At 40.5% G+C, this 16001-nt stretch overlaps 1 protein-coding gene across 1 annotated transcript in view; it reads right to left on the bottom strand.

Moving 5' to 3' along the window:
- Positions 1-1692: 1692 nt before the first annotated feature.
- Positions 1693-16001, bottom strand: part of LOC102186671 (histone lysine demethylase PHF8) — a gene marked incomplete at its 3' end in the record, with an annotated part of 69860 nt that continues 55551 nt past the window's right edge. Inside the window, 10 exon segments of the mRNA XM_018045147.1 lie at positions 1693-2006; positions 2609-2742; positions 3221-3306; positions 3593-3771; positions 8267-8370; positions 9134-9436; positions 11308-11397; positions 13745-13836; positions 15363-15469; positions 15831-15918. Coding sequence (XP_017900636.1) covers positions 1693-2006; positions 2609-2742; positions 3221-3306; positions 3593-3771; positions 8267-8370; positions 9134-9436; positions 11308-11397; positions 13745-13836; positions 15363-15469; positions 15831-15918 — 1497 coding nt within the window.

Here is a 16001-nt window from a genome sequence, read left to right as displayed (position 1 = left end):
CAAAGATACCATAAGTAAAATGAAAATACAAGCAACAGACTAAAATATTTTTCAACATTTGCAAAATATATAAAAAACACTCCAACAAACTGAGAATATATAAAGAATTCTTATAAATCAATAAAAAAACTAACATTCTAAAAATGAGTGAATAACTGAGTAATTAATTCACAGGAAAGGAATAAGGAGAAGTCAGTAAATATATAAAACAAACTGTGACACCAGTTTTTGCCATCAGATTGGCAAAAATTAAAAAGGCTGATAACATCCACTGTTGGTAAGGCTGTAGAGAAACAGGTATTTCTCATACACTGCTCATATACTGACCTTTGTGGAGGGAATTCAGCACCATTAACATTTATTTTGTATATACCCTTCAACTCAGCAGGTCTAGCTACCTTAGAGAAATGCTAACTGGCACATGAAAACAAAAGGTTATTTACAAGAATTTTCGTAACACTAAAAATTAGAAACAACCTAAATGTTAACCAGTAGGGGACAGTTAAACAAATGATGGTACACCTATGCTTCAGACTACTATGCAGCAGGTAGGTCTCAATGCATTGATGAAGTAGACCTCTACATACTGATGTTGAAAGAAATCCAAGCAAGTTGTAGAACCACCTACACACAAAACAAAACTATACCTCTATTTATGTCTACAAATGGGTATAAACACAAAAAATTAAAAGGTATACTTCAAACTGATAATAAAGGTTACCTCTGGATAACTTCCTCAGAGAGGGGAGAACGTTAGTCAAAGGGAATTTTTGCTTTCTCTGTCCTACTTTTGGTCAACAAGGATTACTTTTTAAAATAATGTTAAAACGAAAACCTACAACTCAGTTGCACTATTAAAAAAAGTGCTATTTTATACACTGCATACTCAATACATTTTAGTTTAAAAAAGGAGTCATCTATTAAATGTGAAAAGCCCACTAAAAAGTCATCATATACCTTTGCAAGAGATGAACTGAACAACACATAACACAAATGATACAGGTAATGGAAGTAAAGGGGCTTCCCTTGTGGCTCAATGATAAAGAATCCACCTGCCAATGCAGGAGACATGGATTCGATCCCTGGATTAGGAAAGTCTGCTGGAGGAGGAAATGGCAACCCACTCCAGTATTCTTGCCTGGGAAATCCCACAGACAGAAAAGCCTGGCAGGCTACAGTCCATGGGGTCGCAAAGAGTCGGACACGACTGAGCAACTAAACAACAACAAATGGAAGTATAATAGGCAAGAGGGAAAAAGAGTCACCTGCAGTGACAACTGGACAATGCTAAAAATGGATAATAGCTACCATTTAAAAAATTATTTATTTAAATTTGGCTGTACTGGATCTTCGTTGTGGCAGGTGAGATCTAACTCCCTGACCAGGGATTGAGCTCGGGCCCCCTTCATTGGGAGCATGGAGCCTTAACCACTGAACCACCAGGGAAGTCCCTATAATAGCTATCATTTTTTGAGGGCCTCCCATAAGCAAGACACAGTGCCAGGTAGCCTGTACATCAACTTGTGAGACACACCCATTTTACAGACTAAGAAAATACAGCACAGAGAAACAGTATCAGGCTTATGGCCAGGCCTTTGCTCACTACAGACTGTCCTGGACTGGATTTGGGATTGAGACTGGGGCTAGGGGGGAGCCCTCCTGGCCTTGACTCCAGTGCTCAGCTGCCCTTACTATACTCTGCATCCTTGAAGCATGCTCCCAAGCTGTCCTGTTCATCAAGACTGGCATTCTCCTCTTCCTCCTCGCTTTCGGTTTTCCAGTAGGCTGGCCGCTTGATGGGGCGCTTCCCTGGGGTGCGCTGGGAAGCAGGACTGCTAGACACTGTGCCTAGCCCACTGTTGGAGCTCGTGCTGCTTCGGTCCTGCCCCCCAGTCCACCAGGCCTGCAGGCTGGAGGTAGCTGGTGAGGATGATGAGGACTGCAAGTTGGCCATGCACAGCATGCCTTGGATAGCCTCCTGAGTGCTGGGAGAGGCAGGAGCCTCGCTGTAAGGGACAGAGAAGAAATGCTGAAGGAGTTTCTCTAGTTGTCTGAGGAAACTAGTCATCAGAATAGTCAGGGAGGAGGGACAAGAGCTGCCTGGGTCAAGAAAGGAACAAGCAGGAGAGAATTATCCCAAGTGAAAAACAAGAAACCAAATTAAAGATCAAAATAGTATCAAAGACTATTTCCATAAAAAGGCCAGTCCTTCTTGACTGAAATCTCTCCATAGACAGCAGGCAAGGTGGCAATAACAAGGGTGCACCTCCCTTCCTATTCACACATGCCACATTCTTTTTTTTTTTTAAGGAAAAAAAAACCAAGATCCAGAAAACGCCCAGCTCTCCTTCCATGCCTCTTCTGATTTCCAAAGAACCCCAAACTCACTGCCCTTGAAATCTGTACCTCCTTTCTAAGTCATATCTTAAATATCTCAGGACAGATTTCATGTCTACTTTACTCTTTCAGCCCAAATGCCCTATATAATTCTTTGTCCCTTTAAATGACTCAATTAATATCTACTGATTGGCAGACCTAGCCAAAGGTGGCAGGTGGGGGTGTGTGTTGTCTGATCACCTAGAAAGGGGAGAACAAAGCCAGTACTCACGTGAGGGCAGCATAGTCAGGTCCCCCCACCTGCCTGCTGGCCTTGAGCAGATCAAGAATTCCACCGGCTCCACTCCCATTTCCAAGCTTGCCTTCGACCCCTTCTACAAGGTCCTCATCTGTTGTATAGTCCTCCTGTTGAAGAAAAGGGATATCACCTCAGCTGCCCAGGCCCTAATATACGGTTGACACTAATATCTTCTGAGCACCAAGTATCTACCAAGTACTAAGCAGAATCTTTGTTTTTTCATCTTAGTCTCTGAAGCATCTTTGTGAGGCAAGTACTAACTACCATTTTACAGATAAGGAAACTAAGGCTCAGTGAAGTTAATGTATGTAAAGTCACAATCAGATATTCCAAATCAGATACTGTTTCTGCTACATCACACTGCCTTTTAGTCTATTCTATATTAAAGATTTTTAAAATATTTCAACTAAAGTATAATCTTCCATTTATATATTCAGGAGCACTTAGCATACAATCTTTCACTTTATAAATATTTTAGGAACTGAATGCATAGGATGTCTCCCCCAACCTCAACTAAAATGACAAATCATATTCTGGTTCTGTAACCAGAACAAGCAGAAGATAAGAAACAGGGAAGGCTCCTACCTCAATGTCAAACTCAACTTCTCCTGGTTCACGAACTCGATTGGGGTCAGAGCAAGGCTTCGCACGAGGCAACTTTCGGGGAAATTCTAGAAAGCAATAGAATGTACTTACCATGAAGCTAAGGTTAGTATCTGAGCCAAATACCCAGAGGAAAGAGAATAAAACTATAATTTTCCTGAAAGTAATGACCACAGATAAGTAATTTAAGGAGGTAAGGAATTAGTTCATAAATTAATCTCTAGAGCAAAGAAAGCCTACAGAGCTGGTAAATCATAAAGTCAACAAGCTTAGGCCTAAGGTCTTGAGTCTACTGAAGGGACCAAAACCAAACTGAAATGCGCAGGGCAAGAAAGAAATAGAACAAGTACACACTTGGTCTTATTATCAGGGTCGCCTTCTCCTTTCCCAGTCTCTCATCAATCTGCAGTTCATCATCTGAATCCAAGTCCAATTCATCCTCCATCACCTGTTCTGACACCACCCTAGCCTTGTCTGCCTTCTTCACGATCTTGGCTCGCCGAGACTTGGATAAGTTCTTCACCCTCTTGGTACTGGAGAGAAAGTGAAGGAGAACATAAAAACAGTCTCACACAAAGGCAATTCTCTCCAAATTGTTCTATAGATTCAATGCAATCCTATCTAATCCATCTAGTTTTGTGGAGATTAATAAACTGATACTAAAATGTATATGGGCATACAAAGGCTATAGCCAAAACAATTTCAAAAAAGAACAAAGTTGGAGGACTTATACTACTCAATTTCAAAATTTACTATAAAGCTACAGTAATCAAGGTAATATGATATTGGCATAAGGATAAAAATGAATGGAACAAAACTGTGAATCTAGACCTAAATCCTTAAATTTATAGTCAACTGATTTCTGACAAAGGTGCTTAGGCAATTCAGTGGAGAAAGAATAGTCTTTTTAACAAATGATGCTGAAATAAGTGGATATCACATGCAAAAAAATGAATGTGAACTCTTACCTTATATCATACACAAAAATTAACTAAAAATGGATCATATATCTAAATGTAAAAACTAAAACTATAAAACTTCTAGAAGAAAATGCAGGAAAATATCTTGTGGCCTGGGATTAGGTAAAATTCAAAACATTTGTGCTTCAAAAGATACCATTAAGAAAAAGAAAAGACCAGCCACAGACTGGGAGAAAATATTTGTAAATCATTTATCTAGAAAAGGATGTGAATCCAGAATATTTAAATAACTCTTAGAACACAACAAAGACAAAATGAATTAGAAAGTAAGCAAAAGATCTGAACAGACATTTCTCTAAAGTTGATACATAAATGTCCAATAATCACACCAAAAGATGCTCAACATCATTAGGGAAATGCAAATTAAAACCACAATAAGATACCACTTTACATCCATCAGAATGGCTATAATAAAAAAGATGGGCAATAATAAGCATTAGCTAATATATGGAAAAACTCATAATTGCTAGTGGGGGTGTAAAATGGTAGATGCTTTGGGATAAATTTTGGCAGTTACTTAAAAAGCTAAATTTTATTCCTAAGTGAGAAACAAAAACATGTCCACACAAAAACTAGCATACAAATGCTCATAAGCACCATTATTCATAACAGTCAAAAAGCATAACCAATCCAAATGACCATCAACTAGAGAATGGACAAAGTAAATGTGGTAGATCCACACAATGAAATACTATTCAGCAATAAAAAGGAATCAATTAATGATACAGTCTACATTGTGGATGAACTTCAGAAACATGTTAAGTGAAAGAAGAGAGACACAAGAGACTATATTTACATAGGAAATAAATGACTTCCATTTATATGAAATATCTAAAAAGGCAAATTCATAGTGATAGAAAGATTACTGGTTGCCTGGGTCTGGGGAAGAAAACCAGGACTGAATGTAAGTGGATATGAGTGATCTATCTGATGTGATAGAAATGTTCCAAAATTGGATTGTGGTGACAGTTGCATATTCTTTAAATTTACTAAGAGTCATTTAATTATACACTTAAAAAAGGTAAATTATATGATATGTAAACTATATCTCAAAAAACGTGTTAAAATATATAAAGTAGAAAGAACTCAAAAGTAGCTTAAATCTTAATAATTCTACCACATATGGTAAACAATGTTAACCAGTACAAACTGCTCAAATAAGCCTTATAAGTCAAGAGAAACAAGTTTTTGGTGAGTATACATTCAACGAATAGTCATTTGGTGAACTGGCTTTTAGTGAATTAGCTGTTTTCTACCTCAAAGGGTTGCTGGGAGGATTAATGAGCTAATGTAGAGACTGACATATAACAAGAGACCCAATGGTAGCTAATCTTAATAGTTCTCTGGGTCTCACTTTCCCACATTAGTAAAATAGGGATAACAACACTTACCCCTAAGGGTTGTTGTAAGGGCTAAATAATGTATGTAAATTGCTAACATAGAGTCTGACACAGAGCAGCTGCTCAATAGATGGTAGCTATTCAACCTTGATCTTTTATTAACTTCTAACTATGAAAAATGTCAAACATAAAAAAATATTAAAAACTCCCATGTATCTAGGACCCAGCTGCTACTGCTAAGTCACTTCAGTCGTGTCCAACTCTATGTGACCCCATAGACGGCAGCCCACCAGGCTCCTCTGTCCATGGGATTTTCCAGGCAAGAGTACTGGAGTGGGGTGCCATTGCCTTCTCCGAGGACCCAGCTAAGTTTCAGCAATTATCAACATACAGCCAATCTTGTTTCATTTGCACCTCAGCTCCCACAAAACATGGCACTACTCTGGAGAAAAGATCAGACATAATAAGTATCATATCATCTGTAAATATTACTGTACCTGGACTCCCTAGGTTCACTTAGCAGCAGCCTCTAGCAGGTGGAAGGAAGTACTAGAAGCAGCACAAGGAATACTGATGAGGAAAGGGAAAACATCTCATGTCCTTAAAAACCATTACAGGCTGGAACCTCAGGACTCTCAACTTTCTCTTCCCCAGCAGACCAACCGTAGGTTCTAGACAAAGGCAATGCTCAGTCTATCTTATTCTTGAGAAACTATGTTCTCAAATCACAAAGACAGCTCTGCTGCTTTCAGAATCTGCCCTGCCTTCACACTCCCTTTTCCTGTATTTCCCAGTCAGGTAGACTTACTATACTCACCCTTGAGATCTGAAAACAATCTTTTCCTACAAAAAGGCTATTAAGGTATCCTTGTCCCTCGTGTTCCTACACTGTTCATACTCTATACTTAGCTCTTGACTGCTCCTGTCTGGTGTTCTGAGTATCCAGAAAATAACTTTTACCATCTTCCTCTGCCTCCCTACATGTTTGAAGATTTCTGACAACCTAGTTAGCTTCTGGCCATACCCACAACTATCATCATCATCAACACCACTGTCATCTTTCATTTTCAACTTCATTATTATATTTATAAAAGCAACCACTTATTAAACATTTACTATGTGCCAGGACCTGCAATAAGCACTTTATATACATTACTTCATTTAGTCCTCCAACAACCCTAAGATAATTTTTATCTATAGAACAGATAAAATGAAGACAGAGAGATGCAGATATGTTAATTAGCTTGCCATAGGGAATATGTGTCAGAGCTGGGATTCAAATTCGGGATTGTCTGATTCCCAAACTCAAGTTTTTTGTTAAAATGTGCTTTTATTCTTTTAGAAAACAGTCTGCTAAAAATTATTTTAAGAAAACTAATATATATTCACTGTACAAAATTCAAATGCTTTTGAAGTGAAAATTTCCTCTCTTGCCTCCCCTATCCTGCTTTCCAGAGATAACTACTGTTACAAGTTTGGTGTGACAAGCATAAAATATATAACAAATATTGATATATTTATTTGCGTGAATGTGTATAAACATCTCTGGAGGGAAAGCACTGACATTGGTCTTCCATGTGTGCAGAGGAAAACTGGAGAACAGAGAAGGGTGGGAGCAAAATTTTTTCATATGTATTCTTTCACACTTATTCAATTTTAAACTGCATACATTTTAAACCTCTTTTAACAAGTTAAATTAAAAATAAAGTCAAGGGACTTCCCTGGTTGCCCAGTGGTTAAGAATCTACCTTGCAATGTAGGGAATTCAATCCCTGGTCAGGAACTAAGATTCTACATGCCACAAAGCCACATGCCACATGCCACATGCCACACAACTACTGAGCCCATGCGCCCTGGAGCCTGTGTGTCTCAACTTGACAGCATACATGCTGCAACTACTGATACCCGCATGCTCTGGAGCCCATAGGACACAACCACAGAGCCTGCACATCATAACTACTGAGTCGCTGTTCCCCAACCAAAGATGCTACATGATGCAACGGAGATCCCACATGCTGCAACTAAGATCCAATACAGCCAAATAAATAAATGTAAAAGACTGTACATTACTTTTTTACACATACACATATGCATACATGCCTTTTTAAAAAATTAAAATGAACTATTCCCATATATTATCTTGCAACCTGATTTTTTCACTTAAAATGTATCTTGGAAATCTTTTCACATCAATAGCTACTAAACTCATTCTTTTTAAGTTAGACAGTATTCTATTCCATAGATGTACCATAATTTATCCAACCCTTATTAATGAACGCTTCCAACTATTTACTATTACAATGATATAGTGAACACTGAATATTTCTCTTTATACACCTGGCAAATATTTCTACAAAATAAGTTCCTAAAAACTGAATCACAAAAGGTATATAAAAAACTAATGCTCTTATCCAGTATACTATACTACTTCCTATTCTTGCCAACAGTTCTGATCCACTGACTTGCTGAAATTACTAGAACTTATACAAAATTTTTCTCAGAACTGCCAATTAGTTCCAGACCTCTCCCCTTACCCACTCCCAGCACTACCATGGTTCTCTGTACTAAGCAATGCTTTCTGATAATATCTGGGTATTTCCCCAAGTACAGTCCCTCCCTCACCCATGTCCCAGCCCCAGGTCCCAATTCCATGCCTTGCATATTGCTACCAAAAATCCCAGCATCTCTGCTTCTTCTTCCCACCTCACCTGCCATTAGACATCAATAGGGCCAGCGGGCCCTCATTCCCATCAAGGTCCAAGTCTGGCGAGTCATCATCTGAGTCATTCAAGCAGGTGCCAGTGATGTTGAACTGCAGGAGGAGGAGGCTCAGTTGTCACCTGTCTGGAACTCCCATGTGAATCAGAATAACCAGTTCCCTCTGGTTTTACTGGTAGAGTTCACTATCAAAACCACCTGAACCAAGGTCTTCAACTATGCTGTCCCCCCATCCCCAACCCAAATGATCATAAGAGCAGAAGGTTGAGAATGTATGGCTGGCTCAGGGGAAACCTATCAATCTTGCAAAACATGTTCCTTAAAAGGAGGATGGAGCATTTTCACATGCCCATGGAGGGTACCACAATCTTTAAGCAAGGTGGGGCCCTGGAGGAGGACTTTTCTAAAAAATCTGTTCAAGACTCCAACCTGCCACTCATATACCATGTACTCAAATATCATTTTTATACTAGTATTTCAAGATCAGCTCAAGTGTCATGTTTTCTGAGAAGAGCTCCTGACCATCATCCCTACCCAGATACAATCATCCCCTCCCCTGTGTCTCAGGGTCCCACACTCACCCTTAATTGTGGCATCCACATCTCATTGCACTCATTTCTTTTTATGCCTATCTTTCTCACTAGCCTGTTGGCCTCTTGAGGGTTATTGTCTGCAGCAGCTATCACAGTGCCCAGCATAGACAAGGTCTCAATAAATGCCTGTTAAATGAGTGGGACTGGTAGCCAAACACCAGGGGCCCTAAGGGAGGTGGGAAGACAGGAGAGCTTTTCCTTTTGATACTCTGCTCTTCCAAGGGACCCAAAAGGGTTGGGCTGAACCCATTGGCCAGCACCCACCTTTGCTTTCTGGGAAGAGCCTGTCTTCAGTGCCTGATGACTGTATGTATCCATGAGATTATAGCTCAATTGGCCAGCAGGCCCCAAGGCTGAGCTCTCCTTGCCCTTTCGCTCTGCCTTCTTGAAGAATTCCTTGGGCTTCAGGCCTTTCTTCTTTGAACCACTTTTGGAGGGCAGTGACAGCCTGGACATGGATACTGAAGTGGAATGGGCTGGCCTGGTTAAGGGAATGGAGCCGGCTGGGAAGATCCTCTGCAGCCCAAAGATATTGCTCGTCTTCCCAACGTTCTGTTGGAAGATATCCTACAAGAGTGTTAGGACATGAGGGGTTAGAGCTTACTCAAGGGTTCTCTCTACACTAAGAGCAGAGGTCTGTTCATGGCACTGGTGGTACTGCCATGAAGGGGCTTAAGATGCTCCACATAGGCACTTATGCACACCCTAGTTTTTGCACAATAAGTCATCAAGAATTTATCGGGTGGCATTTCTTTACCCAGCCATTGACGAGTAAGAAGACGAGCAGAGAAAAAGCCCAGCACTACTATCAAAATTGGAGAGAAAAGACTCCAAGAGCAGCTGACATGAGACAGAAAATAATTGAATACTAAAATGTGTGGTCCCAACTCTAATGGTTCCAACTCTAAGGACTACAGGATTTAAGAGAAGAGAGCTTCTAGTTCTAAATCTGCTACTCATTAGCTCTGTGACCAAGGGTAAGTGCTCTGATCACTCTGGGGATCTGTTTTCTCAGCTGTAAATTTAACAGAGCAGACTGGAAATATGGTTTTCAAAGATGCTCTGTGGCTTCTTTGAACTTCTTGGGAAGAGCCTCCCTGGGGATTGGAGGTAGGTGGAAGGCAAATAAGGGAAGCAAGTGGAGCTCTAAGCCTCCCACCTTCAAAACTGCTACTTATTCATAATAGCTATGCTTCAGTTGGTTGCATATATTGAGCTTCCATGTAAGATTTCATTTGAAAAAAAGGATTTCACTTCTTCAAAACATTTGAAAGCCAGTGAAAAAGATATCATCCACCTCTAAGTCCTCTTCCAACCAGCCCAAAGTTCCGTGTATACAAAACTTACATAGCCAGAGAAAAGATAGGCATTTTAACTAAACCCTGATGGATTCTGACAGATGGAAGTGGAAGAAAATTAGGTAGGAGGTGGGCAACATAAGCCATGGTGTAATGGTGCAGGCAGTGGAACATGATGGTGAGGCTAGAAGTCCAACTTCCCAGTAGTGCACTCTGACCACCCTTTAGCATGTTTCGTGCCTATCTTCTGGGTGCTAAATGGAACCTTACAGCTTCTGAGCTAAAAGAAAGTTGAAACTTCAAGTCCAGTTCTCCTCTGGTGCCTCTGCTACTTCACCAGCCCACACTGAGTTCTCTCTTCACTGCAAAGTCTAATAACAACAATGGCTCACATTTATTGAGTACTTACTCTGCCAGGCACTGTGCAAGGGGCTCTACATACATTAGCTCTTAATCATAACATTACTCTGAAAAGGTGGTATTGTCCCCACTGTACAGATAAGGATACTGAGGCCCTGAACTTCTAGCAAGTGACAGAGCAGAAACCAGAACCCAAGTTTCTCTGAGTCTCTTACCACTACACCTCACTGCCTCGTGGTATATGCCACCTGTTGAAACATGGCTTTGTAATCATCTTCAACCCGGGAGAACTGCCATTTTGTAGAATGCAGAGACTGAGTAAAAATATTAATAACAACAACTACTACTATGACCTCCACCACCCACAATCACATGACCCACCATTAGAATTTATTGAACACCCACTATCTGCCCAGTCTTATACTTTGTGCTCAATCTATACTACCTTATTCAATCCTCTTAACAATCCCTCAGTAGTTATTAGCTATAGCCACTTTAGAGATGAGGAAACTGAGGCTCAGACAGGTTAACTTTGCCCAGGGTACTCTGCTAGATTGTGAGTTCTTTGTGGGCAGGCACTGTAATTACTTATGTGTCCTAAGCACCTAGCCCAACATGTGGCATACTTGAGGCACATAATAATTATTTGAATGAATGAATAGGGTCCTTGGTGGGCTCTTCTCAATCCTTCCCGAGCTCCCACGCCAGTTGCAAAAGCCTGACCTGCCACTTGAGTCTTAAGCCCTTTTCAAATGCCTCCCCTGTTCCCATGCTTCTTACTTCCACCAGGCGGATCTCCCTAGCCAGATCTTTAATGAGCTGAACAGTCCTCACTGTCTCCGGGATTTCATCCTCGTGGTCTGGCAGAGCCTGTCAAACAAAAGGCATGAGAAATAGATCCACACATAAGAAACAACTGATTTTCAACAGTTACCAAGGCAATTCAATGGAGAAAGGGTAGTCTAACAAATGGTACTCAGACTAATCAGATATCCACATGCAAGAAAAGACCTTCATTCTATATTTTGTATCAGATATACACAGACTCAACATGGATTATAGAACTAAATGCCATAACTAAAACTATAAACCTTTTAGAAGGAAACAGAGGAGAAAATCTTTGTGATCTTAGGTTAGGCAAAGATTTCTTAGGACATAAAAAGTATGAATCATAAGAGAAAAACTGATAAATTAGACTTATTAAAAAAACATTGTTAAGGCAAACCACTGACTGGGAGGAAATATTTGCAAAACATAAAGGACAGTGTCAAGAGGTGTGAGGAACTTAGTTGTGGGCTTTAACCATACTCCTCAGAAAGTCAAGAACCTCAGGAAGAACCCAGCCTCTTCACTTGTGAGCACAGAACTCAGTGCTGAGCAGCTATAGGCCCACAGCTAGCCCAACAGCAACCCAGGAAGGGACCTGTTGGTTATCTCTTTTTAAATTCATTAACGATTTTATTTACATCTTTATGCAGACAGACCTCTCAAGCTTTTCCTCTGTGATTTCTTCCACCAGTTTTGACTTGAAATCTGTATCCAAAGAGTACTGATAAAAATTCCTCAGCATTTCTTCCTTGCTTCCCATGGTTTAACTCTTTTAATCATCTGGAATTTATTTTGGTGGCTGGGCAGCAATGGGGGCTGAGAACCCATGTGACCCAACTGGATAACCCTGACAGCTCCCTCCTCCCTGCCCAGGGGCTCTGGAAAGGTGAAGGAGCAAGTGCTTCTCATGGAAGTCATTTGCACTTCACAAAAGTTTTCTTCCATGAATGCGGGCTCCTCAGTTCTATGTCCTCCTCTCTTCCAGCTCCCTCTGGTCACACTGTCTGGGGCCATTCTTTGGTCCTTGAGGCCATCCTAGCCCAGGACACGAGTGCTTAGGACCTACCCTCCTCCCTCCCTTAAAGGTGTTCCTGAGACAGAGTCAATCGAAGTTCACTTCAGAGAAGGGTCTGGTGGGATGCACAGTCAGAAATGAAAACCAAGGCAGCCACACCTGAGGGATGTGGCAAAACAGAATCAAAGGCTAAAGCCCAAGTGCAGGTGAGTCCAGAGAGCAAGAGAAGGCCCAAAACATGAAGTGCAAGAATATTTGAGGGGAAGGCTGTCAACAGGAAAAGGGGAAATTGAGCAAATTAAGCCTTCAGTGGCTGAAGAGTCTCCTCATATTACTGTATGCAGGGGAAGGAATCTATAAGAATATCAGAAGTATAAAAGAATATATTGGTATTTCCTTTTTTGCATTTCTTAAAATTGTTTTTTTTTAATAAATCCAATATTTTGAGTAGGTAATCCATTCACATAGCTCAAAAATCAAACAATATAAAAAGATATATATTGAAAAGACTTTGCTCTTGCCATCAGCCCCTCTAGCCCACCCCAACAGGTAACCACTTTTATTACTTTCTTCTGAATCCCTCCAGTTTGTGTCTTCAGGCAAATACAAGCACATACAAATATAGTTCTTACCCCCTCTCCTGCTTTACACATAAGGCAGCACACTATACATACAGTTAGACACCTTTACATGATAAATTCTAGAAGTCTTCCCAAATCAGTATATAGACAGCTTCCTTAATCTCTTTTATAGCTGTTTAGTATTCAGTTGGATAGATGGATATTGGTATATTCCTAAAAAGCCATTTTGGCAGCACGCATCAAGAGTCTTACATTTTTCATATACTTTGATTTAGCAATTGCTCTTCGAGGAATCTATCCTGAAGAAACAATCAAGAGATGAAGGACAAAGACTAATGCAAATAGGTATTTACTGCATGATTTTCTAGAACTATTCCCCAAATAAATAAATAAAAAGGAAGCAACAATAAACAAGTGGTTAGGTAAGGATGGTACATCCTGGCAAGAGAATATCATGTAACTATCAATGTTTTTGGAGAACTTGGTGACACAGAAAAATTAAGATAAACCAATCAATTCAGATACAAAATTATATGTACAGGGTGATAACAATCATGTTTTTAAAATACATATTACAAAAAAACAGAACAAAATATATCCACATGTTAATACCCTCTGTGAGTGTTAAAATTACAGGTGAAGTTTTTCTTTCTTAATACTCTTCTGTCCTCCACTCTAATGCCAGGAGCCCACAAAACTCCCTGGTATCTTCTACCTCCCCAGAAGATCTTTCCAAAGCCAGTCCCTACTGACAGTAGACCTCTAAAGTGGATAGAGAAATAAGTATATTTACTTCTTTCTTTGTCCAGGCTCTAAAGGCCAAGTTCAGGGCTTTACCACCATGGACCAGGTAGGAGGCAGGGTGTCTCCTGTTTTCTCGCAAACCTACAGGGGGAAAGAGGAAGGTAGAGTGTCAAAGAAACCATGCAGGGAAGTGAAGGACTTTTTACTTTTTTTCAGGCAACCAGAGAAAATGTTCAAGGTTCTGAGCTTAACTCTAGATCTCAGTTCTTATAATGGTGTTCATTTTATGAATACCTTGACATCTACTATCTCATTGAACCCTATACCCAACCCTGTAAGCCAGATAATCATCTTCATTTTATAGTTCAGAAAATAAGGCCCAGAGAGGCAAAGAATACAAAGGCCACACCTGGTAAGTGACAAAGCCAAGACTGAAACCACGTCTGTCAGAATCTGACACCAGTCTTCCTTCTATACTACTCTGCCTCTTGGGTTTCAAAACACTCAAGAGGACCACAATTGCCACCTACGCAGATCTGAAGAGCCATTAATGCCTTGTTCTGAGTTACTCCAGGAGGAGATTATAACAAACATCCAAATTTAGGCTCAATAAAGAATTTTCTACAGAACTAAGTTGCAAGGAGATCCAACCAGTCCATTCTGAAGGAGATCAGCCCTGGGATTTCTTTGGAAAGAATGATGCTGAAGCTGAAACTCCAGTACTTTGGCCACCTCATGCAAAGAGTTGACTCGTTGGAAAAGACTCTGATGCTGGGAGGGATTGGGGGCAGGAAGAAAAGGGGACGACAGAGGATGAGATGGCTGGATGGCATCACTGACTCGATGGATGTGAGTCTGAGTGGACTTCGGGAATTGGTGATGGACAGGGAGGCCTGGCGTGCTGCGATTCATGGGGTGGCAAAGAGTCGGACACAACTGAGCGACTGAACTGAACTGAACTGAAGCTGTTCAGAACAGATAATAAGCAGTTAGTCATCTAGCCCCTGAATGAACACTTACATGACAGTCTATCTAGGTGGCAGAATAAGGGCTTGAGGTATTGCATAAGAGACTATACTCACTGGCCTCTGAGGTTTTTTGTAACTCTTCCTGGCCAAGTCATTTGGGAAATCTCAGGTCTGAGTAAGGGAGCCACTCTATTTCAGAGCAAACCAGGAAAGAAGAAACCCAGTAGGTTGGCTTCTACTTGGGCTGATATCCAAGACCAAACCAATGAGGTCAGCGTAGGACTGGGCCTTGTCCCCGAGGGAGGGATATCCAGAGAACTCTGACACTATTCAGATTGAGTTTCTTATTTTAAAAATAGGAATAATTTTACTGTGATCCAATTTTCTCAGCTCCTTTTATTAAATAAGATATTTAAAATCCATCCCTTACCCTACGTTATACTTAGTAAAAAGCCAATTTCAAAAGATCACAACATTTGGTTCCATTTTTATAACATTCTTGAAATGACAAAATTAGAGAGATGAAAAACAGATCAGTGGTTTCCTAAAGTTATGGATAGTTCAACAGGAGAGAGTGGGTGAGATTATAAAGGGGTAGCACTACAGAGATTTTTGTGGTGATAGAATAGTACTGTATCTTGATTGAGGTGTTGGTTATGAGAACAGGGCAAAAAGGACAGTTGGCAAAGGGCTCCATACCTCGAAAAATGTCCAGGATGTGCTTTCCCACATACCAACAGATGGTCTCAAAGTTGGGGAACTTGAAGAGGTCTGCTGTGCTCAACCGCTTCTCAATCTCATAGGCTCTGGAGGAAGTAGTTACAACAATAACAATGATGAGGATACTGCTTACTGGGCACCTACTATGTATCAGGTATTGTTCTGGATGCTTTGTATCCATTATCTCTAATCCTCACAACTATCCTTTAAGACTTTATTTTATGGGTTAGGAAATTTGAGCTCAAAGATTATGTGACTTGATAGTCACATAACTGCTAAGTGAGGAAGAGGTATTCATCTTCCACTGAACATCATTAGGAACCAATATCCATTCCTTTATGATCATCTCGCCTCCTTCTATGCTGTACTCCTCACTATAGGGGAGAACTCAAGGACTCCAGCAGATGGAAATGGCCAGCTTGGGATCACCAGAGCTTCAGGACTCACTTGAGTTGCATTTCAATATTAAGGCTGTGTAAGAAATTCCCTCCAAAGGCAAGGCAGTCCACGGGGGTCAGCACAGCATGAATCCATCCTGCAGTGTAACAAGGCAAAAATCATAGCTGGCAGAGGGCCTTTCTTCCTTTGGACATCTCCACTGCCCACTCAGCTCAAACA

The sequence above is a fragment of the Capra hircus genome, unplaced genomic scaffold (genome assembly GCF_001704415.2).
Source record: "Capra hircus breed San Clemente unplaced genomic scaffold, ASM170441v1, whole genome shotgun sequence".
Classification (NCBI taxonomy): Eukaryota; Metazoa; Chordata; class Mammalia; order Artiodactyla; family Bovidae; genus Capra; species Capra hircus.
This window is presented reverse-complemented; position numbering and strand designations above follow the sequence as displayed.